General features: G+C 41.8%; 1 protein-coding gene across 1 annotated transcript in view; it reads right to left on the reverse strand.

Moving 5' to 3' along the window:
* Window positions 1–11,673: 11,673 nt before the first annotated feature.
* Window positions 11,674–26,157, reverse strand: part of mrc2 (mannose receptor, C type 2) — a 278,995-nt gene continuing 264,511 nt past the window's right edge. The window contains exons 28-30 of the mRNA XM_060848970.1: window positions 15,876–16,055; window positions 15,278–15,304; window positions 11,674–15,171 (exon numbers count right to left, since the gene is read on the reverse strand). Of these exons, the coding sequence (XP_060704953.1) occupies window positions 14,939–15,171; window positions 15,278–15,304; window positions 15,876–16,055 (440 nt within the window). The 3' untranslated portion in view covers window positions 11,674–14,938. The remainder of the gene's footprint in view (window positions 15,172–15,277; window positions 15,305–15,875; window positions 16,056–26,157) is intronic.

Genomic DNA, 26,157 nt, shown 5'->3' on the forward strand with positions numbered 1-26,157 from the left:
ACACTTTTGTGAGGCACAGGCGATAATTATCTTGTTCCTTTTCTGATGCCTTGTGTGTGATCCGATCCTGACAAGAGGGATTCTCTACGCCAAAGGAGAACAGTGCCTTCTTTTTGGCCTTGAATGCCCTGGAGCAAAGGCTCCAGTGGGGCATCTTTAAAGTAAAGGATGACCCCTTCTGATGTTTGGTAGACATAGCCAGGTGAGGGGACCGAAAGGGAAACATTTTCACAGAGGGTGGTGCATGTATGGAATGAGCTGCCAATGAAGTGGTAGAGGCTAGTACAACATTTAAAAGGCTTCTGGATGGGTATATGAACAGAAAGGGTTTAGAGGGATATGGGCCAAGTGCTGGCAAATGGGAGTATGTTAGGTTAGGATATCTGGTGGGCGTGGATGAGTCTGTTTCCATGCTGTACATCTTTGTGACTCTGACCACAGACTCTGGTGATGCTTCACACTTGCAGTGAATGGATGCCTGGGTAGCCTTCAAATATGGTACCACAACATTCAGTAAATGCTGCTGTTCACACATGATTCACCATTTATGTTGCCCTATAACCTGTTTCCATACAAAATGAGCAAAAAAGTGGGTGATTATATGAGAGAATCCTGCATGTACCATGGTGGATATGATATCATTGAGGTTACACATCGTCGTAGTTTAACTTCAAAATGGAAATCCCCTAGTCATACACCCTTGAATCTCTGAAGAAGTGGAATACTTTTGCATTTCACACAATGCAGTGATAAAGCTGTGGTTATCAGCCTAAATATACAGATACGATAAATTATTTCCTCCTTTTGTTTAGGTGTAAATCATACACAGATTGCCTGCAGACTATAGGATTAAAGGAAATATATATTTATAGGATTTTTTAATTCTACTTTTTTAGGGTTAACATTTCAGCATTTGTTGGATTTTAAGATGAGTTTCCAGTTGTAAACAAAGTATAATGATATTAGTAATCTCCAGCTCTTAGCTTCCTTTTGTGCAATACATATTCCTACCTATTCTGCAGATACAGGGCCTCACTCATGAATGGCAGCCTGCTGTTATTCTGTGAAGTAACATGCAGGATTGTCAAACTTTCTCTGTTAATTCTGTTGATTTCTGCTGGAATGACTGTCCTTCCTCCACTGTTCTTCAGTTACTTTCATTGTGAATAAGAGGGGGAGGTGATTTGAGTTGCCCCATGTCTCTGTCCATTAGCAGAGTTAAAAATCACTGCCAGGTTATAGTTCAACAGGCTTATTTGGAAGCACGAGCTTTCAGAGTGCTGCTCCTTCATCATTGTGGAGTATAAGATCATAAGACACAGAATTTATAGCAAAAGTTTAAATGTGATGTAACTGAAATTATATATTGAAAATGAGCTGGATTGTTTGTTAAGTCTCTCATCTTTTTAGCAGAGGTGATTTTAAAAACAAAACTTTCCTTCCTTTTGAAATAGGCTGTTGCATTTTCCCCAATATGTTTGTAAACTCCAATTTTCAAAAAAATGTAATGACCTGTAACAAACTTCTTTGGGTTAAACAGAAGTGTGGCTTATTCATGCATTTAGTAGCCAGGGATGTATGAGGGATGATCCACACAACATATGTACACACACAGCATACAATGGAGGAAGAAGGAAAGAACCTACAATTATGATGATATAGGTATTAATGGATTTTTGTCTGAGTCCAAGTTGGTGTTCAGCGATGGTTCCTTTTCATAAGAGTTCACATTAATATGGACACAGTTGGCTGAACTTCCAGAATTCCTTGTGGAATTGATGAAGGTGCAGGAAGATAATGTTGGTACACAGAGTTGGTTCATTTTTTCATTGTATATAAAAATTCTCTTCCAGAATCCAAGTTTTGAAGAGAATTTAGACTTGCAGGTTTTGCTGAGCCTGGTGTTTGATTGTGCTACCCTTTAGCAGACAGTTTCCTGTTAACAGTGAGTCAATGTATATCTTAACAATTGAAGCAAGGCAGTCTGGACATTATAGAGTCATAGAGATGTACAGTGTGGAAACCGACCCTTCGGTCCAACCCGTTCATGCCAAACTGATATCCCAATCCAAACTAGTCCTACCTGCCAGCACCTGACCCATATCCCTCCAAACCATTCCTATACATATACCCATCCAAATGCCTCTTAAATGTTGCAACTGTACCATCTTCCACCACTTCCTCTGGCAGCTCATTCCATACACGTACCACTCTGTGTGAAAACATTGCCCCGTAGGTCTCTTTTATATCTTTGCCCTCTCACCCTAAACCTATGTCCTCTAGTTCTGGGCTCCCCGACCCCAGGGAAAAGACTTTGCCTATTTATCCTATCCATGCCCCTCATAATTTTGTAAATCTCTATAAGGTCACCCCTGAGCCTCCGAGGCTCCAGAGAAAACAGCCCCAGTCTGTTCAGCCTCTCCCTATAACTCAAATCCTCCAACCCTTGCAACATCCTTGTAAATCTTTTCTGAACCCTTTCAAGTTTCAAACATCCTTCCGATAGGAAGGAGACCAGAATTGCACGCAATATTCCAACAGTGGCCTAACCAATGTCCTGTACAGCTGCACCATGACCTCCCAACTCCTGTACTCAATACTCTGACCAATAAAGGAAAGCATACCAAATGCCGCCTTCACAATACTATCTACCTGCTACTGCACTTCCAAGGAGCTATGAACCTGCACTCCAAGGTCTTTGTTCAGCAACACTTCCTTGGACCTTACCATTAAGTGTATAAGTCCTGCTAAGATTTGCTTTCTCAAAATGCAGCACCTCGCATTTATCTGAATTAAACTCCATCTGCCACTTCTCAGCCCATTGGCCCATCTGGTCCAGATCCTGTTGTAATCTGAGGTAACCCTCTTCGCTGTACACTACACCTCCAATTTTGGTGTCATCTGCAAACTTACCAATTGTACCTCTTATGCTCAAATCCAAATCATTTATGTAAATGACAAAAGGTAGAGGACCCAGCACCAATCCTTGTGGCACTCTATTGGTCACAGGCCTCCAGTGTGAAAAACAGCCCTCCACCACCACCCTCTGTCTTCTATCTTTTGAGTCAGTTCTGTATCCAAATGGCTAGTTCTCCATGTATTCCGTGAGATCTAACCTTGCTAACCAGTCTCCCAAGGGGAACCTTGTTGAATGCCTTACTGAAGTCCACATAGATCACATCTACTGCTCTGCCCTGATCCTTCTTCTTTGATACTTTCTCAAAAAACTCAATCAAGTTTGTGAGACATGATTTCCCATGCACAAAGCCATGTTAACTATCCCTAATCAGTCCTTGCCTTTCCAAATACATGTACATCCTGTCCCTCAGGATTCCCTCCAACAACTTGCCCACCAGCAATGTCAGGCTCACTGCTCTATAGTTCCCTGGCTTGTCCTTACATCCCTTCTTAAAAGTGGCACCGCATTAGTCAACCTCCAGTCTTCCAGCACCTCACCTGTGACTATTGATGATACAAATATCTCAGCAAGAGGCCCAGCAATCACTTTTCTAGCTTCCCACAGAGTTCTAGGGTACACCTGATCAGGTCCTGGGGATTTATCCACCTATATGCATTTCAAGATATTCAGTACTTACTCCTCTGTAACCTGGACATTTTGCAAGATGTCACCATCTATTTCTCTACATTCTATATCTTCCATATCCTTTTCGACAGTAAATACTGATGCAAAATACTCATTTAGTATCTCCCCCATTTTCTGTGGCTCCATACAAAGGCCGCCTTGCTGATCTTTGAGGGGCCCTATTCTCTCCCTAGTTACCCTTTAGTCCTTTATGTATTTGTAAAAAACTCTTTGGATTCTCCTTAATTCTATTTGCCGAAGCTATCTCATGTCCCTTTTGTGCCCTCCTCATTTCCCTTTGAAGTATACTCCTTCCTTTATACTCTTCTCAGGATTCACTCAATCTATCCTGTCAATACCTTACATATGCTTCCTTCTTCTTCTTAACCAATCCTTCAATTTCTTTAGTCATCCAGCATTCCTTATACCTACCAGCCTTTCCTTTCACCCTTACAAGAATATACTTTCTCTGGATTCTTGTTATCTAATTTCTGAAGGCTTCCCATTTTCCAGCCGTCCCTTTACCTGCAAACGTCTGCCCCCAATCAGCTTTCGAAAGTTCTTGCTTAATACCGTCAAAATTGGCCTTTCTCCAATTTAGAACTTTGACTTTTAGATCTGGTCTATCCTTTTCCATCACTATTTCAAAACAAATAGAACTATGGTCATTGGCCCCAAAGTGCTCCCCCACTGACACCTCAGTCACCTGCTTTGCCTTGTTTCCCAAGAGTAGGTCAAGTTTTGCACCTTCTCTAGTAGGTACATCCACATACTGAATCAGAAATTGTCTTGTATACACTTAACAATTTCCTCTCCATCTTAACCCTTAACACTATGGCAGTACCAGTCTATTAGGATAAAGTGAGCACTGCAGATGCTGGAGATCAGAGCTGAAAATGTGTTGCTGGAAAAGCGCAGCAGGTCAGGCAGCATCCAAGGAGCAGGAGAATCGACGTTTTGGGCATGAAGAAAGGCTTATGCCCGAAACGTCGATTCTCCTGCTCCTTGAATGCTGCCTGACATGCTGCGCTTTTCCAGCAACACATTTTCAACACAGCCCCAGTCGAAGTTAACATCCTCTGCCATAACCACCGTATTATTCTTACAGATAGCTGAGATATCCTTACAAGTTTGTTTCTCAATTTACCTCTGACTATTAGGGGGTCTGTAATACAATGCCAATAAGGTGATCATCCTTTTCTTATTACTCAGTTCCACCCAAATAACTTCCCTGGATGTATTTCCAGGAACATCCTCCCTCAGCACAGCTGTAATGCTATCCCTTATCAAAAATGCCACTCCCTCTCCTCTCTTGCTTCCCTTTCTATCCTTCCTGTAGCATTTGTATCCTGGAACATTAAGCTGCCAGTCCTGCCCATCCCTGAGCCATGTTTCTGTAATTGCCAAGATATCCCAGTTCCATGTTCCTAATCATGCCCTGAGTTCATGTGCCTTCCCTGTTAGACTCCTTGCATTGAAATAAATGCAGTTTAATTTATTTATCCTACCTTGTACCTGCCTGCCCTGACTGTTTGAATCGCTTCTGTTCTCAGCTGTACCAGTTTCAGATTGATCTCTTTCCTTACTATGTCCCTGGGTCCCCCCCCCACCTTCCTAGTTTAAATCCTCCCGAGCAACTCTCGCAAATTTCCCTGCCTGTATATTAGTTCCCTTCCAATTCAGGTGCCATCCGTCCTTCTTGTACCAGTCACTTCTACTCCAAAAGAGATTCCACTGATTGAAAAATGTGAATTCTTCACCCATACACCAGCTCCTCAGCCATGCATTCATTTGCTCTATCCTCCTATTCCTGCTCTCACTAGCTCGTAGCACCGGGAGTAATCCAGATATTACTACTCTTGAGGACCTCCTTTTTAAATTTCTGCCTAACTCTGATAATCTCCCTTCAGACTCTCAACCTTTTCCCTTCCTATGTCGTTGGTTCCAATGTGGACAATGACTTCTTGCTGGCCTCTCTCTCTCTCTGCACCCTCTCTGAGACATCCTTGATCCTGGCACCAGGGAAGCAACACACCATTTGCTTTTTCGCTGCTGGCCACAGAAATGTCTGTCTGTACCTCGGACTAGAGAATCTCCTAACACAATTGATCTCTTGGAACCCAACATACCCCTCGATGCATTAGAGTCAGTCCCAATACCAGAGACTTGGCTGTTCGTGCTACGTTCCCCTGAAAATCCATCACCCCCTACATTTTCTAAAACAGCGGAACTGTTTGAAATGGGTATATCCACAAAAGACTCCTGTAGTAGCTGCCTACCTCTCTTACCTTTCCTGGAGTTATCTCATCTATGTGACTGTATCTGAGACTTTCCCCCCTTCCTTTTACTGCCATCCATCACGTACTGTCGCTGTTGTAAATTCCTCATTGCTTCTAACTGTCTCTCCAACCGATCCATTTGATCTGATAAGATTCGCAGCCTATGGCTTTTATGACAGATATAATCCACAGTAACCCTTAAACTCCCACATCTGACAAGAAGTACATATCACTATTAAAGGCCATTTTTCCTCCTTCACAATCTATAGACCCAGAAAATAACACCATCTTATTCCTATACAAACACTGCCCCAGGTTAAATGAATAGTTAAAGCTTGCATTTTAAGTTTAATCAAGAGATATATCTCCAAAAAACATATAATCAAGAAAGAACCCACTCTACACCCTACTGCAGATTCTCTGTGGGCCACACTTAAAAACGATTAACTTATCTGATTCTATGCTGTGAGCTTTGCCCAACAGTTCCTCCAAGTTCAGTTGTGAATTTCACTGCTTGTTAATTTTCCCAGATGCACTCCGATATCCAGCGATACATGAATTCAAACAGTAAAGGCAGTAACTGTGCAGGTTCTCTCTCTCCCTTTTAATACTGATGATTTGGAGATACTGGTGTTGGACTGGGGTGTACAAAGTTAAAAATCACACAACACGAGGTTATAATCCAACAGATTTAATTGGAAGCACACTAGCTTTCGGAGCGACGCTCCTTCATCAGGTGATTGTGGAGGGCTCGATCGTAACACAGAATTTATAGCAAAAATTTGCAGTGTGACGTAACTGAAATTATACATTGAAAAATTGATTGTCTGTTAAGCCTTTCATCTATTAGAATACAGTGACAGTTTCACTTCTTTCATGTGTAAATCACAAAACCCTTTTTTTAAGTTGCATTCTCAAGTTAGCTGTTAACAATGGTGATAGCTAGACAACATGTTTAAAGTCTGGTTGAAGATTTGTAGCTCGGGTGTCCGTTGTTGTGGTTCTGTTCGCCGAGCTGGAAGTTTTTGCTGCAAACGTTTCGTTCCCTGGCTAGGGAACATCATCAGTGCTATTGGAGCCTCCTGTGAAGCGCTGCTTTGATGTTTCTTCCGGTATTTATAGTGGCTTGTTCTTGCCTCTTCCGGGTGTCAGTTTCAGCTGTAGTAGTTTGTATGTGGGGTCCAGGTCGATGTGTCTGTTGATGGATGTTCTTGCCGCTTCCGGGTGTCAGTTTCGGCTGTAGTGGTTTGTATATGGGGTCCAGGTCCATGTGTCTGTTAATGGAGTTTGTGGATGAATGCCATGCATCTAGGAATTCCCTGGCTGTTCTCTGTCTGGCTTGTCCTATGATGGTAGTGTTTTCCCAGTCAAATTCATGTTCCTGGTTGTCTGAGTGTATGGCTACTAGGGATAGCTAGTCGTGTCGTTTTGTGGCTAGCTGATGTTCATGGATGCGGATTGTTAGCTGTCTTCCTGTTTGTCCTATATAGTGTTTTGTGCAGTCCTTGCATGGTATTTTGTAAACTACGTTAGTTTGGCTCGTGCTGGCTATTGGGTCCTTTGTTCTAGTGAGTTGTTACTTTCTATGAAAGTAACCACCCGAACACACACAAACGAAGCTGCATCAGGACACTATTCAAAAGAGCCACAACACACTGCAGTACACCAGAACTGCAAAAAGAGGAAGAGGAACACCTATACAAGGTATTCGCCAAAAACGGATACCCACGCAACTTTATCACCAGATGCCTAAGAGATAGACCACGGAACGAGGACATGCCACAACCAAAAGGACTAGCCACACTACCATACGTCAGGAGCGTCTCAGAACTGACAGCCAGACTACTGCAACCCTTACGACTCATAACAGCACACAAGCCAACTTCCACACTCAGACAACAACTCACTAGAACAAAGGACCCAATAGCCAGCACGAGCCAAACTAACGTAGTTTACAAAATACCATGCAAGCACTGCACAAAACACTATATAGGACAAACAGGAAGACAGCTAACAATCCGCATCCATGAACATCAGCTAGCCACAAAACGACACGACCAGCTATCCCTAGTAGCCATACACTCAGACAACCAGGAACATGAATTTGACTGGGAAAACACTACCATCATAGGACAAGCCAGACAGAGAACAGCCAGGGAATTCCTAGAGGCATGGCATTCATCCACAAACTCCATTAACAGACACATGGACCTGGACCCCATATACAAACCACTACAGCTGAAACTGACACCCGGAAGCGGCAAGAACATCCATCAACAGACACATCGACCTGGACCCCACATACAAACTACTACAGCTGAAACTGACACCCGGAAGAGGCAAGAACAAACCACTATAAATACCGGAAGAAACATCAAAGCAGCGCTTCACAGGAGGCTCCAATAGCACTGATGATGTTCCCTAGCCAGGGAACGAAACGTTTGCAGCAAAAACTTCCAGCTCGGCGAACAGAACCACAACAGACAACATGTTGAAGGTGTTAGCCCCCTGTGTTCTCTGTCTATGACCTGATGTTTAGATTGATTCTAATCTAAAAAAGTGACATTCACACATGCACCCCCTCACAGACTTAAGATACTCTGCTCCCACTAGACACACGCACACACACACACACACTTTCTCACACTCACAACCCCCACCCCAGACAGACAGACAGACACACGCACACACAAAGACCCACATGCACACATATATTTTGTGTGGTGAACTTGTACTTGCAGAGTTACATTGCACTTTGCTCAAAAACTGCATGAATTTATGTAAAACTCTGTTAACTCACTCTTTAGATTAGAATCAATCTAAACATCAGGTCATAGACAGAGAACACAGGGGGCTAACACCTTCAACATGTTGTCTAGCTATCACCATTGTTAACAGCTAACCCGAGAATGCAAATTTTAAAAGAAGGGTTTTGTGATTTACACATGAAAGAAGTGAAACTATCACTGTATTCTAACAGATGAAAGGCTTAACAGACAATCAACTTTTCAATGTATAATTTCAGTTACATCACACTGCCAATTTTTGCTATAAATTCTGTGTTACGATCGAGCCCTCCACAATCATCTGATGAAGGAGCGTCGCTCCGAAAGCTAGTGTGCTTCCAATTAAACCTGTTGGACTATAACCTGGTGTTGTGTGATTTTTAACCTTGTAATAATGCTATTGTTTTGACTTTTTTTTCCCAAAAGTTCCAAAACAATGCAACATTAATTAAACATGGATTTCAAAGAGGAGGTTAGGTTATGTGCTGAGATTCCTGGATAAATCGGTTACAATTTAATGAGGTTGTTTTGACCTAACCATTGTTTTCTCACTCTCTAGCTAGGATGATTGTTTGCAAGTGATGAGCTTTCAGCACCACTTTAGAAATAATGAATTTCAGTTGGTTCCCTCTTCTCAGAAATGACTGGGGAATACATCTCTTCAGCTTGTTCTTTTGCGTTTGTGGAGTGGATGCAAGGGTGTGACATTCTGGAAGGATGATTTTAGAGTTCTGTCCTGCTAATTGCTGATTCAAATCCTTCCAGAAATTGTGGTCCATTTTCATCACACGATTGGTGTTTTGGTCTAGCCCAGTTGATTTTACACAAAAAAAGTATAGCTTTTAAAACAATCTATAGTCTCTCTTAGCAATTTGTGGAAATTACACTACCCAAGAAGAACCCAGTCAATGAGGCCTGTGAGAGTGTTTATTTTGTTAGCAGTGCTTTGTGAATAGGCTTTCATAGGTCTCAATTAGGATGCTAGCGATTCTGATCATGCCAATTGTCAACAAATTAAAAAAATGAAAAGGGATAAAACACAACATTTTTGTATTACAGCTGAAACTCTGCTCTTTTATAAAGATATTTATACTTTTATAATAACCACTTATTCTCTCAGTAAACTCATACATCAGACCTTAGCAGAGGACTGGAATAATATTTTGCAGGCCATTTTTGATTGTGAATGGCTCAAGTTTCTTCCAGTTATCCAGTTCACATCTATCTGATGGTGCTATTACAAAAATCTTCTTAACCTATTTACTATTAATTAGAGAAGGAAAATCTTGATATGTCAGAAATTGAAATCTGATCAAGTTAATATTACTGATGAAGGTTGATTGAAGAAGGTCAAAAATGGAGCCAAGGTGGGGTTTGTTTGCAGTTCTTTGGAAAAGTGCAGGTTCTTGTAAATCAAAGCCAGTTTCCCAGCTCGTGCTTTGCCCTTCATTGTTTCAGATGAAGTTAATCAATTGTTATTAAAGGATACTGTATTCCAGACACAGCATCTAATGGATACAATTTACAGTGAGTTGGGGAGGGACGATGTAAAAGGGTATCACCTCACAAATTGTCACTGGCTTTTCCTCCATCTTTCTCATTTGGGCCTCAGGTTTCATCCTGGAGTGCTGGGTCTCTCAGCAAACAGATCATTAAGTAAGTGCAAGCAATTTCTTGTTAGACTATTCTTAATATTTTCATTTTAATATTTATTATGTGTTTGCCATAATCAGCCAATTTTCACACATTAGTCCTCTGTGAGCATGTCATTATTAAACATATTAACCAACAAAAGGGTTGATTCTATTTCTAGAATAAATAGTATTCACTTCTTTGGAGCAGTGGTTGAGACAACTCAATATTTATTATTATGTAGGTTGATGCCACACTGTGAGTTTTGTTTCTTTGCAGATTGATCAAGAAGGTAAAGTCAAGAAATGTCTTCAAACTTTGATTTCAAAGTTACACTGTTTATTAAACATTAAAGCTAAATATGGTAATCACAGATATACCGGCCTCTGACTTTTAGGTACATTAGTTAAGGAATATTCTATCTTGTTGTTTTGTGTCCAAGTGTTAAAGTGTAGAGTAGTGGTCTAGTCTGGTGTAGACTTCCGGAGTGTGCTAATTTCACTCGCACTGTAGTATTTATACTCAGTAATGCATTGCTCCATGGCATCAGATTAGATTTCCTACAGTATGGAAGCATGCCCTTTGGCCCAACAAGTCCACACCACCCCTTTGAAGAGTAACCCACCCAGGCCCATTCCCCTATATTTACCCCTGAATAATGCACCTATCACTACAGGCAATTTAGCCTGGCCAATTCATCTGACCTGCACATTTTTGGATTGTGGGAGGAAACCGGAGCACCCGGAGGAAACCCACGCAAACATAGGAGAATATGCAAACTCCACACAGACAGTCACCCGAGGCAGGAATTGAACCCGGGTCCCTGGCACTGTGAGGCAGCACTGCTAACCACTGAGCCACCATGCTGCCCCAACCTTCATCTCAAGATTTCCCAAAGGTCCAGAAGCTCTTGGACAACAAATGTGACTGAAATGACTCAAGGTCAGGCAGCTATCAGAGCTGAACCCACTCAGTACTAATTATCATTTAGAGCAAGGCCAAGCCAGCTAAACAATGCATTCAATTTGCCATTGGTATGAGAGATAAATGAAGAAGCCATACATTTCTGAAAAGTTGGAGATGGGATCCCTGAAATTCTTGCATTTTGCACAGATCAGGTTTCATTCTCAAAGATGTGGTGAGCTAGGCATTCACTACCCACCCCCAGTGACCCAGTGAAGGTAGTGGTCACAATGGTTTGGATAACAACTTTGTGACTGAAAGAAACAGCGATAAAGTCGAGTGGGTTGTATGAATATCTACCCTGTGTTTTTGACTACCCCTATTGGAACCACTTCCCAGAACTGTGGCTGGCTACCCTATACCTTATACCTTTGTCTCTTTGAGATTACTGATGAGGGATTTGATGGCAAAATAAAAACTCTTCACAGCATAAAATTAAAAAAACACTTTATTCTGAGAATCCTGTTTGGCAAACTTCTCTGTCTTTGTTATACTTGGCAATAGAAATGGACAGAAAATCCGTTTTTGCAGCTCAATCACAATGGTTTGAAAGCTTGAAATAGTGTTCCATATGGAGGGGCGGGGGACGGGGGAAGACTCCCCTGCTCATTTCGTCACTCCCACCCCTGGAAACAAACAACTGGCAGATGTTATTCTAAGAATAGTAGGACCTCTTGAATAGATAAAATTGGACTTTGACTAACTGTGAATCAGGCAATATCACAGCAAACCAGAAACCCCCATCACCTCCCTCCTGACTTCCCTTTCCATTGATTTTCAATGGGCATGGTGTAACACTGGCTGCTGGTTTGCTGTGAGCCCAGTTCAGGCTACTAGCACAGACCAACTCCATTACCTGTCCTCTAATCCCCTCCCCACCCTCCCACTTTACATCATTTGATTGTCATCAAGACTCTTTGTAGCTTCATGCACAAACTATTTTAATAAAGTGCCCTACAGAATTCCTGGTACTGGTGTAAGTAGAAAAAATATTGGTCCCCAGTGTTGCAATCTCTTCAGCTTTCAAGAAGAGAAAGATTTATCTCCAACAATCAAAAGGATGATCTTAATGTTGGGACACTTGTTTCATTTTTTTCAGATTTATTCCCCTCCAATGAAAGATGATTGGCTCTCACGATGTAATAACATGCTTCACTATGATTTGTAGAACTCACTGTTTGATTGGCTGGTGTTTTCACAGCTCTCAGTATTAGCCAATTGTGACATCCTATCACAAACATGTCTCCATATTTCTCTCAAACCTTGTTTTAACTGCCCTCACCCTTTCTGCTTCACAGACCCTGAAATCTTACCTTTAACAATATCATTCTTCATGACTACTTTCAATGCATATGCAATCTAACCCCTTAACACAAGATTACCCATAGAAACATCCCACCTTACTTCCCTTGAACATCAGCCTCATGGCCTTGTCATGCATAAAAGACAGCCCACTGAAAGGAGCTCAAAAGCCCTGGATTGATGCTGATCTAATACAAGGTACGTAGCCACCCTCCCATGAACACAACTGCCAACATGCATCCTAACCTTCTGGTCAGCACCATGTAGTATAGTCACACCCAGTACATCAGGGACTGAAAGTCCACAATATAATGAAATGGAACCTAAAACCCTAAAGTATCCAAAAAAAGCTATTTCTTTAGTTTCAGAAATAATAAAAGAAATATCATTCAGCTTTACTGAATGTCACATCATGAGGCTTCATCCAATCATTTCGTAAGATACTAAAGATCTTAACCCCTTTAAAATAAATGCTATATTGGTAACCAGCGTGAATGTGCTTCTCCACATTATATATTCACACACCAGATCAGGAATACAGGCTTCACATTACAAACCTGTGCTCCAGTATGGCCCTGCCTGCCAGGTTAGCACCTTCCTTGGAATTTAGATGCATCACCTCATCACCCACATGACAAGCCCACTTTGTCGGAAATGAACGTACATCCCTATGAACTGTGATTGGGATCTTCAGCTCATGAAATCAGGCCTTGTAAAAGGTTCCCATCCCAAACTCAGTTCCTCAGACAGTAAAAGTGTGGGATTTTTCCTTTGATGAGTATGCTGATTTGTTCAGACACTGTTACAAGTGGAAGAAATGCACTGTTATTTAGCAGAGAGCAAATCATCTAATGATCTAACCTGACATGGGCACAAATCTTTCACTGATCACAGTTAAACATCAGCACTTAAGGTGCATTCTCTCAGTTAATCTCCTTCAATTGTCCTGTAAACAGGTTGTTGTGGTCTGCAATCTAAGACGTTTCCACAATGAGCTGAAGGTGTTTCATTAATGCAAATTTGCTGTAACAAATTGTCGACATTGTTTCTAAGGCATGAACGTTTAAAATGTACATTGACTGTAATACAATTACATCGCCAACACTTTAAGCACTGTTTCTAAAGCATAATTTTTCTATAATGCAGGGTTGCACTAGAACACAACCATTGCATTATAGAAGAACTACTTGTTTATCAAATCTATACTGGCTTATTGTCTTCCCCTACATATAGTGACACGTTCATTCTCAACTATTCAATCATCTTGGAAAACATGCCTTTCAACTCTGATAAGTGGCTTATGGTTCTGTAACATAGGAACAGGGGGAGACCAACTGTCCTTCAATTCTGTTGAGTTAATGGTTGATTTATCTTTTAATGCAACTTATTCACCTTTGTTCTGTAACTCATAATGCCTCTCCTGAACAGAAGTCCAATCAATCTTAGTTTTCACATTTTCAATTAAGTTTTTTGAGGGAAGAGGGTTCCAGACTTCCACTGCTTTCTGTATAAAGAAGTGATTTCTGACATCACCCATGAATGGCTTACTGCTAAATTTTGTTGATATGTCCCGTGTTCTGGGCTCCTCTCACCTAAGCATACCTGAACCTACTCTTCCATAATCCTTTATATATCTTAAAAGTGAACTCGTACATAAAAAGTAGTGAGTCAGAGGAGGTATAGCCCATGAAGTGTTAACTGGGCATACACCCAGTTCTACACTTTGAACCACCATCACCAATCTCTGACTAATTTCTATGCTACTCCTTGTTGACAGTTTTCCAAGTTCCGCTGTGAGTACACAGCCACTAGGACATCAACAGCTGCTAAGAGGAACACTTTCCTAAGACTTTCCTAAAGAATGTCATCAGCAATCCAGAATATGCTTACTCAATTTAAATACTACATGTATCCTCCTCCTGGCTGTGGACTTGTGGGTCTGAGAAGCAGTGCTTAAGACTGCAGAAAACACTGTACCAACATTTGAACCATGCTAAAACTGACAGGAGGCTCATCAAGCAGAATGAATGCATGATGAGTTTGGTCATTGAACTGTGCCTTTTACATAGAAATGTTTTGTTGTCAAGGTCAATAACACAGTTGAAACCTGTTTACTGGGGTGCCCTAGTGGATACAAATTGCCCCATTTATCAGATCATCTCTAGGAAGCAAAATCCACCAGTATGATGCAAATATATATAAGTTTTATATATAATATGTAACTGGATGCCTGAGAAATATATCCTGTAGGCATTACCCCATTAAGCAGTGCCAACTGTGTCGCAATGAGACTGTGGTGGGACCCCATGTTGATCTGCATGATGTTCTGAACACCAGTCTGTGCTAAGCACACTGCTCGAGGATGAAGAGAGACAGAGGAGCAGGTGCCAAGGTTATTCTTGCTGTTCATTCATTTCCATGTCAGACACCAGGATGTTTTTCTCCATGGATTCGCTGGGTGTTGAGGACGTCCTGCTGTATCGCGCGCTCTCAAAAGCCCCATGGCGTGAGGTCCAGGCTGTTCGTCGTCGGTACAGCAGCACCACCACCACCACCAGCACCACCACCAACACCAATGCGCCCAGTACATACAAAATGATGTCCAAAGTGTGCCCTTGTGAGCCAACTGCAAATACAAGCACAAAGCCAGAACATTAAAAAATGTTCTCAAAATCAGGTCACTGTGTGCAACTGGAAATGGGCAACAGAGAAATAGGATGGGATTTACTTACCGGTACCAAGAAGGCTGTTCTCTTGAACTGACAGAGTAAATTTGGAAAGAAAAATGCATTAGTTTAGTTAGCATCAGAAGAATTAACAAGAGGCCTCCTATTTAAGATGGTAACAGTGTACAATGGATGATTGTGACTTGCTGGCCCACCTTATATCACTCCAGATTGAAGCTAATGGGCCACTGTTTACTATTCACAAAAGTCAAAATTGTGTTGACTTATTTGGAAGTCATGACAATGATCAGACTAAGCATCTGAGAGCTATTCGTGAGGGGCAAAAGGATTCAGCAAAGGATTCTGTTCCTCACCTTTAATTCACTGATCTTTGCTGGAAAGTTCATCAATGTGGTTTTGGATGAGGAAAAGAAGGGAAAATCTCAGCTGGGAAATTATACATAGTCGGAGCTAAATGGTCATCTTTGTACAATCCTGTATTAGGAGTTGTTACCTTCAGGTGGGAGGAGAGAGATTCCCTTAAGGCTGTTTTGTCTAAATTATACTACCAGCCACTTGCACAGCCTTAAGTCCCTATCCATCCATCATTGGATTAATGTCATTTTTTTGGTCATATCATGAAATCTCCCCTTTTATATCTTACCTCTTGGCATTTTGCAGACGATACCTAGTGTGAAACTAGTACAGGGACCAATTCCCCAGATGCCAGTGTTGCTCTTGATCCAATAGCAAGTGTTTGGACTCATTAAACTCATGTTCTCAGTTCCACGAGCCCAGTTTGAATAGTTCAAGACAGTCTTATCAGGCCAGACAAGTGAACCACCTAAGAAAAATGACAGAATGAAGAGCTGATTATACCAACTGCATGGTAACTACACTAACATCACCAATGATAACCACACAAACAATATTGTATGGTAACTTTATTAACTACATGATACCATAACTGCACAGCAACCATGTATAAATACATTGCATGGTATTTCCATTGAGAGAGTACTTCAAATGGTATACTCCACAACTATAGTAACTCTTAATCCCTCATGACAACTAAACTGCACAACAATCGCATCAACTACATAAGGTAACCACATTACATGATAAATGCACTAATTGCACTGTGAGGTAACTAAATTAACTACATCATGGTAATCAGATTAACTGCAATACACTGTAACAGCACTAACCACACTGTATGGTGATCAGATTAAACACATCACATGGTAACTATACCGATGGATTGCATCAGATAGAATCCCCTAACACCACATTAATTCTGAACCTCTCATGATAAATGCATTACTGTACTTCACATTCACTAAGTATGGTCAACTGCTGTTCTTATTTCTGAAGCTCTTGTTACCAAACTTCGAGGGTATTAAAATCAATACATTCATAATTCTTTTTGAGTAATTTATCCTCATCTTACCCCTAAATGGTCCTTTATTCTGAGATTATGCTACAATATTTTAGATTCCCAGGAGAAATAATCTCAGCACCTTAACCTATCAAGGCTCTTCATAATCTTGTATATTTCAACGAAATTATCTCTCATTTAAAAGCTCAGAGAATATGGTGGCACAGTGGTTAGCACTGCTGCCTCACAGCACCAGGGGCCCCGGTTTCCTCCGGGTGCTCCGGTTTCCTCCGGGTGCTCCGGTTTCCTCCGACAGTCCAAAAATGTGCAGGTTAGGTGAATTGGCCATGCTAAATTGCCCGTCCTGTTAGGGGAAGGGGTAAAATGTAGGGGAATGGGTCTGGGTTGGTCGCACTTCGGCGGGTCGGTGTGGATTTGTTGGGCCGAAGGGCCCGTTTCCACATTGTAAGTAATCTAATCTAATCTAATACCAGCCCAATTTACTCAGCCTTATGAAGGCACACCTCTCATTCCAGGTTCTATTTAGTAAACCTTTGTTGGACTAACGTTATTCATTCATGACTTGGAGGTACCGGTGTTGGACTGGGGTGGACAAAGTTAAAAATCACACAACACCAGGTTATAATCCAACAGCTTTATTTGGAAGCACTAGCTTTTGGAGCACCGCTCCTTCATCAGGTGGTTGTGGAGAATAAGACCATGATTGCAGACTGGAGATGTGATACATTAAATAATTTTACAGTAAATCTTCCATCTTTTCCAACCAGGATCATTCCTCATCATAATGGACGTGTCAGCACTCTACACCAGTAGCATCAGTGATGATGGCATCAGTGCAACAGTTTCAGTACTCAATGAGAACAACTGTGAATCTTCGAGCACCATACTAGAACTCATCTGTTTCATCCTCAACCATAACGTTTTCACCTTTGACAACCAGTTCTTCATCCAGACACACAGAATGGCTGTGGGGACCAAATTTGTACCCCAAGATGGCAACATTTTCATGCACTAGTTCGAACAAGACTTCTTTTCTGCACAGGACTTCCAATTAACACTACACATCAGATATACTGGCGACATTTTCTTTCTCTGGACTCATAATGGGGAGTCACTGAAACAGCTATTCAGTGATATCAATGAGTATCATCCCACCATCAGACTTACCTTGCTCTACTCTTTAGTATCTGTTTCATTCTTGGACACATGCATTTCCATCAAAGATAGGCACCTCACTGTATCGCAAAGCCACGGATAACCTCATGATGCTACGCTTCTCTAGCTTCCACCCAAAACATATCAAAACCATCCCCTATGGACAAGTCCTCCGCATATACAGGATCTGTTTGGATGAGGAGGAATGTAACAGACACTTGAAAGTGCTTAAGGATGCCCTCATTAGAACAGGTTGGGTTGGATGCTCAACTCACCAACTGCCAGTTCCAGCATGCCATAGTGAGAAACCATAATGACCTCCTCAGGAGACAGACATGGGCTGCAACAGACAGGGTACCCTTTGTTGTCCAGAACTTCCCGGGAGCCGAATGACTATGCCATGTTCTTCACAGCCTTCAACATATTATTGATGAGGATGAGCACCTCACCAAGCCCAATCTTCAGGACAGCACTGTACAACCCTGTCACAGCAGCTGCTGCAAGACATGTCAGAATTTTGACACGGATAACACTGTTACATGTGGCGACACCTCCCATGTACGCAGTGAGTACTCATGTGACTCGGCCAATGTGGTCTATTTCATATGTTGCAGGCAAGGATGCCTTGAGGCTACCGAGCAGATGCTATGACAACGGAATAATGGACACCGCGCAACAACCACGAGGCAGGAGTATTCCCTCCCAGTCGGGAAACACTTCAGCGGTCCAAGACATTTGGCTTCAGACTTCGGGGGACCATCCTCTATGGCGGACTATGGGACTAGCAAAAACACAGAATGACTGAGCAGAAGCTGATAGCAAAGTTTGGTACCCATGGGAATGGCCTCAACTATAGGTGACCCCACTGTACAATACTCTCTCTCTCTCTCTCTCACACACACACACAAGCAGATTCTCTCTCATACACCAGCTCTCTCACATATGCACAGACATACACCACCTGCAGTCTCATCCACACAAACACCCTCTCACAAACACACAACCCATCACTCTCACACACAACCAATCTTACACACACTCATACCCACATGCACACTCACTCTGTCGCTCCTATACTCGCACATATACAAGTTATGGGATGAATTTGTTTTTGCAGAATTACATTTTATTTTGCTCGAAGACTGCTCGAATCCAACGTAAAATTCTGTAAAACTATGCAGAGGGATTGTCAGTCTGACTCAACATAGGGACACAGACAGACCTCACACTTATTGTTAGAAAAGCTGAGCTATCTTGAGAATGATTTAGAGATGCTGGTGTTGGACTGGGATGTACAAAGTTAAAAATCACACAACACCAGTTTATAGTCCAACAGGTTTAATCGGAAGCACGCTAGCTTTCGGAGCGTCGCTCCTTCATCAGGTGATTGTGGAGGGCTCGATCGTAACACAGAATTTATAGCAAAAAATTGCAGTGTGATGTAACTGAAATGTATAATTTCAGTTACATCACACTGCAAATTTTTGACATAAATTCTGTGTTACGATCGAGCCCTCCACAATCACCTGATGAAGAAGCGACGCTCCGAAAGCTAGTGTGCTTCCAATTAAACCTGTTGGACTATAACCTGGTGTTGTGTGATCTTTATCTTGAGAATGAAATTTAAAGAAGTTCTGGAATTTACATATCAAAGAACAGAAACCAGCATATCCAATTCTAAAAGATGAAAGATTTAATCTAAAATTGTTTAATGTGTCACATCGCGATGACACTGGACTCCTTTGACTATAAATTCTGTGATTATGATCTTATTAGATTAGATTACTTACAGTGTGGAAACAGGCCCTTCGGTCCAACAAGTCCACACCGACCCTCCGAAGAGCAACCCACCCATACCCATTCCCCTACATTTACCCCTTCACCTAACACTATGGGCAATTTAGCATAGCCAATTCACCTAACCTGCACATTTTTGGACTGTGGGAGGAAACCGGAACATCCAGAGGAAACCCATGCAGACACGGGGAGAATGTGCAAACTCTACATAAAGTTGGGAATTGAACCCAGGTCTCTGGAGCTGTGAGGCAGCAGTGCTAACCACTGTGCTGACCAATTAAAAATCTATCTAACTTCTCCTTAAATTAACTTACTGACCTAGCATCCACTGCATTTTGCAGTAGCGAATTCCACAGATTCACAACCCTGTGGGAGAACTAATTTCTCCTCAACTCTGTTTTAAATTGGCTACCCCTTATCCTAAAACTATGACCCCTTGTCCTAGAATGCCCCACAAGAGGAACCATCTGCTCCACATCTATTTTATCCACATCTTTTATCATCTTGAATATCTCAATTTGATCTTCCCTCACTCTTCTAAATTTCAGAGAGTACAGGCCCAAACTGGTCAATCTTTCTTCATTCAACAAGCCCCTCATCTCTGGCATCAATCTAGTGAATATTCTCTGAACTGCCTCCAATGCCATTACGTCTTTCCTCAAATATGGGGACCAAAACTATGCATAATACTCCATGTGCGGTCTCACCATTGCTTGTATAGTTGCATCAATACTTCCTTACCTAAATATTCTATTCCTTTAACTATAAAAGCCCAACATTCCATTTGCTTTCTTTATTATCTGCTGTTCCTACATGCTAGTTTTTTGTGACTCATGCATGAGGACTGTAAACCATGTGCTGTCAACTCTGCCTGGTCTGTCCTGCTGTTGAGACAGGACCTATCCAGGAATAATGATCGTGGCATTTGGGACATAGTCATACTCATGGAATTATATTTTACAGAGAATGTCGGACTGTTGTGTGACTAGTCTGAGACAGCTCTCCCAATTTTGGGGCTAGTCTCAATGTTAGTAAGGAGGACTTTGCAGGGTTGACAGGGTTGTGTTTGCTGTTGTTGTTTCTGGTGCCTAGGTGGATCTCAGACGATCCATTGACATCATTTTATTCTTGAGGCGTTTGATACAACTGACTGGCTTGATAAGGTCAGAGGGCAGTCAAAAAATAACTACTGGGTTTGGAGTCACACATAGGCCAGATCAGCTGAGGGCTTCAGTAAACCAGATGGATTTTTACAAGAATCGACAATGATTTTATAATCACCATTAGCTTTTTAAGTCCAGATTATTTTTCCAATTTAATTGAAAATCCACCATCTGCAATGCTGGGGTTTGAACCTGACTCTACCCAGTCTCTGGATTGCTCGTCCAACAACAATACCACTTTGTTATCACCTCCCTAAATATAATAACTGCATTCTGAATTTGGAGGAGGTGATTCAATTGAAAGTACTTCACAGGCTAGTTTATGGATTCACAATTGGAGATGCCGGTGTACAAAATTAAAAATCACACAACATCAGGTTATACTCCAACAGATTTAACTGGAAGCACTAGCTTTCGGACCACTGCTCCTTCCTGCCACCTGATGAAGGAGCAGCGCTCTGAAAGCTCGAGCTTCCAATTAAACCTGTTGGACTATAACCTGGTGTTGTGTGATTTTTAACTGGATTCAGAAGGTTCAGATATACATCCATGGTCTCAGCTGGACATGGGTAATTTCACCTGTTGGGATGAAGAACAGAAAATACCTTATTTTTATAAATATTTAATGGTATTTCCTAAAAAACATTTGTGCGGACATTTGAGCCAAGAGCAATATAGGATAAGCTGTGATGCCACACATAGTCAAACAACTTTGTCTCTGAACTTTGATGTATAAAAGTCCTTTCTGATAGTAGCCTGCATTTCATTGGGTTTCCATTTCTTTTCGCCTTTAATCAGCCAAAACAGCACAAATGATTTTTTTTGGAAAATTAAGAGCAAATCACATTCAATTACAACCAAGTTTCTGCAACATTTTGCATGAAACTAAAAAAAAATTGCACCAGAAGCAGGACACACACAAAACTGCACCAAGTTATCAAACAGAGAAAGGAAGATGTTTGTACCAAAATTGAGAAAGTTGCCCTTTAAAACTAGGCCGACTGCACAAGTTTGTAGAATACTCTGCATTCAGTGATTTGCAGATGATTTTCTGCAGAAACAGAAAAAAAATTATTTCCAAAACTAACTGAATTTTGGGCACAACTTACACCAAGGGTGCTGACAGCAGCCAAAGCAGTAATTCCATCCCAATGTATTTTAGGTCTGCTTGTATTCTAATGAGAGAGAAAGGGAAACTGAGAAATGGTAAAAATGGCGTGTTGAATATAGGGTTAAATGACTTGGGAACAAAAGCATCCCATTTATCATGTTATTCAAAGTCACTGACAGGACCATTATTTCCTCTCTATTGTCTGGTCACTAAAAGCAGCAAATGTGAGTATTTCACTGATGTAATTAAAATTTACAGTTTTAGTTCAGCAGGGAGAGGGTTCTATGCTGTACATGATAAGGCATCATTACAATGATCGGTCATTAAACAGTCACTAGGCCAAACAACTGCTGTCCCATGAGGGGCTCAACACTATTTCACTGAGGATTCCTGGCAATTTCTACAACTGGCTCTATTGTTTTGTCTTTTGCAACTGGTGAATGTTTGAGTCCCACTTCCTTTTCTTTACACGAACCATCACTGATCAATTTTTAAAATAAGCTCAAATATCAGTAAAAAAACCCTCCTTTTAAACAGTACCTGACAATACTGCCGTTCAGGGAATGTCCAATATTCAGGTCTAGCTCACTGAGCAAGGAGCAAACAATCAGAGTGAGCAGATTCCTCCTGCCCGTAATGTGTAACTCATTCTCTACTCAGCCAGAGCTCAATGAGTAACACTCCCACCAATAAGGCAGAAACTTGTGGCTTCAAGTCCCATTATAGTGGAATCATGTCTTTGGCTGACGCCTCCAGAATAGTACTCAGGGAGAGATTTGGGTTGTCATAGCAATATGGGGTGGTTAACACTGCTGCCTCACAGCACCAGGAACCCGGGCTTGATTCTCACCTTGGGTGACTGTGTGGAGTTTGTACATTCTCCCCTTGTCTGTGTGGGTTTCCTCCAGGTGCTCCAGTTTCCTCCCACAATCCAAAGATGTGCAGGTCAGGTGAATTGGCCATGCTAAATTGCCCAGTGTTAGGTACATTAATCAGGGATAAATGTAGGGGAATGGGTCTGGGTGGGTTACTCTTTGGAGGGTCGGTGTGGACTTGATGGGGCCAAAGGGCGTATTTCCATACTGTAGGTAATCTAGTCTAATCTAATTAATAACTTTTAATTGGAGGAAGGAGCTGATGTTCAAAGAGAGAAGAAGTGGAGAGATCTCAGGGTGTCTTGATGAGGAATGGAGATGGAGAGAGCTTAGACATCTGTGATGAAAAGGATATAGTTAGAACATAGAAAGGTACAGTACAGAACAGCCCTTTGGCCCACAATGTTGTGCCGAGGTTTAATCCTAATGTAAAATATAGTAACTTAACGTACGCACCACTCAGCTCACTGCTATCCATGTGCATGTCCAACAGTCGCTTAAATGTCCCCAATGACTCTGCTTCCACCACAGCAACTGGCAATGCATTCCGTGCATTCACAACTCTCTGCGTAAAGAACTCTCCGATGTTCTCTGATGTTTTCTTTATACCTTCCTCCTAATATCTTCAAGCTATGACTCCTCGTACCAGTCAATCCTGCCCTGAGGAAAAGTCTCTGGCTATTGACTCTATTTATTCCACTCATTATTTTGTACACCTTGATCAGGTCTCCTCTCTTCCTCCTTCTCTCCAGAGAGAAAAGTCCGAGCTTATTCAACCTTTCTTCATAAGGCAAGACCTCCAGTCCAAGCAGCATCCTGGTAAACCTTCTTTGCACCTTCTCCAATCTTTCCTGTAGTACAGTAACCAGAACTGGACACAATATTCCAGTGTGGTCTCACCAGGGACTTGTAGAGCTGCAGCAAAACCTCGCGGCTCTTAAACTCAATCCCCCAGTTAATGAAAGCCAAAATACTATATGCTTTCTTAACAACTCTATCCACTTGGGTGGCAACTTTGAGGGATATATGTACTTGCACACCCAGATCCTTCTGTTCTTCCACACTGCCAAGAATCCTGTATTCAGCATTCAAGTTCGACCTTCCAAAATGCATACTTTGCATTTATCCAGGTTGAACTCCATCTGCCATTTCTCAACCCAGCTCTGCATACTATATTGCGCTGCAGCCTGCAGTAGTGCTTTATACTATCGACGACACCTCCAACCTTTGTGTCACCTGCCAATTTACTAACCCACCCCTCAACCTCCTCATCCAAGTCATTTATAAAAACCAAAACAGAGCCCTGCGGGACCCCACTCAACACTGACTTCTAGGCAGAATACTTTCCATAAAAAGGCAACTGGAAATGGCTCAAATGGTGTCAAGCATCAGATATGTTGTAGATGTAGGTTGGAAGGAACTGGGTAAGGGACGAGAAAGTAGAGTCAAGGTAGGAAACATACTGGCACTTGAGAAGGAAGTAGTTGTCAGCTGAGTGTGTTTGGGGGATTATGAGGCTGTAGAAGGAAGATATCCAGAGGAGATGATGCAGTTGAAGGCAATTTTGGAAATGATGGCTTCATGTTCAATTGTGGGGTCCTGACCCAGAGAAGGCAGGAAGATCATAAATTTTTCTTTCATTTTTCCAGACAAGCTGTTTGTGATGGTTCTATTTCCAGTTCACTTCCTGAAAACATTTTTTTTCAGTTCAACCATTAGTATCTCTTTTTCCCTTGCACACTCATTTTTTTTTGTCATTAATCTTACATTTCACAAATCTTTCCTTTAGCTCTTCCACCACCCCTTGCCTCAGTCAATAATATACTTCTACCTTTATTCCTGGTGTTTATTATGATCCACTACACTTCTGTTGAAAGATCATTGATGTAAAAGATTCATTCTTCCTCTCTTCACTGGTGCTGACTGATGTGCTGAGCATTTCCAACTTAAATTCAGATTTCCTGCATCTGCAGTATTTGGCATTTATTGAGAGGAGGCGCTGGATGTCTTAATATGCATAAAGATGAATAAATCCCTAGGACTGGCTCAGGTGTACCCTAGAACTTTATGAGAAACTAGGGAAGTGATTGCTTGGTCTCTTGCTGAATTAGCCATGGGCATGATGCCGGAAGACTGGAGGTTGGCAAATGTGGTGCCTTTATTTAAGAAAGGTGGTAAGGAAAAGCCAGGGAACTACATTCAGCTAAGCCTGATGTCAGTGGTGGGCAAGTTGTTAGAGGGGATTCTAAGAAACAGGATTTACATGTATTTGGAAAGGAAGGATTGATTAGGGAGAGTCAACATTGCTTCATGTATGGGAAATTGTGACTCACTAACTTGATTGATTTTTCTTTGAAGAAATGACAAAGAGAATTAATGAAGGCAGAGTAGCGGACATTGTCCATATGTAGTTCAGTAAGACATTCAGCAAGGTTTTGCATGTTAGACTGGTTAACGAGGTTAGATTACATGGAATTACAGGGAGAACTAGCCATTTGGATACAAAATTGGCTCAAAGGTAGGAGATAGAGGGTGGTGGCGGAGGGTTGCTTTTTGGACTGGAGGCCTGTGACCAGCAGTGTGCCACAAGAATCGGTGCTGGGTCCACTGCTTTTTGTCATTTCTATATATGATTTCAATGTGAACATAGGGGGTATGGTCAGTATATTTGCAGATGGCACCAAAATTGGTAGTGTGTGAATCATGAAGGTGATCATGAATCATGATCACCTCAACAGTACAAAAGGACCTTGATCAGATGGGCTGATGAGCCAAGGAGTAGCAGATGGAGTTTAGTCTAGATAAATGTGAGTAAAAAGTGAAGTCTGCAGATGCTGGAGATCAGAGCTGAAAATGTGTTGCTGGTTAAAGCACAGCAGGTCAGGCAGCGTCCAAGGAACAGGAAATTCGACATTTCAAGCCAGAGCCTGATGAAGGGCTCTGGCCCGAAACGTCGAATTTCCTGTTCCTTGGAATTCCTGATGAAGGGCTCTGGCCCGAAACGTCGAATTTCCTTGGGTGCTGCCTGACCTGCTGTGCTTTAACCAGCAACACATTTTCAGCGAGATAAATGTGAGGCAGGATGAATCAGGGCAGGATTTATACACTTAATAGTAAGGTCCTGGGGAGTGTTGCTGAACAAAGAGACCTTGATGTGCAGGTTTGTAGTTTCTTGCAAGTGGAGTTGCAAGTAGGGTAGTGAAGAAGGCATTTAGTATGCTTGTCTTTATTTGTCAGTGCGCTGAGTATAGGAGTTGGGAGGTCATGTTACAGTTGTGCAGGACATTTCTATAGGAAAGACATTAACAAACTTGAAAGGGTTTATGAAAGGTTTACAAAGATGTTGACAGGGTTGGAGAGTTCAAGCTATAGGAAGAGACTGAATAGGCTGAGACTGTTTTCTGTGGGATGTCAGAGGTTGAAGGGTGACCTTGTCGAAGTTTATA

This window comes from Hemiscyllium ocellatum, chromosome 32 (genome assembly GCF_020745735.1).
Source record: "Hemiscyllium ocellatum isolate sHemOce1 chromosome 32, sHemOce1.pat.X.cur, whole genome shotgun sequence".
Lineage (NCBI taxonomy): Eukaryota > Metazoa > Chordata > Chondrichthyes > Orectolobiformes > Hemiscylliidae > Hemiscyllium > Hemiscyllium ocellatum.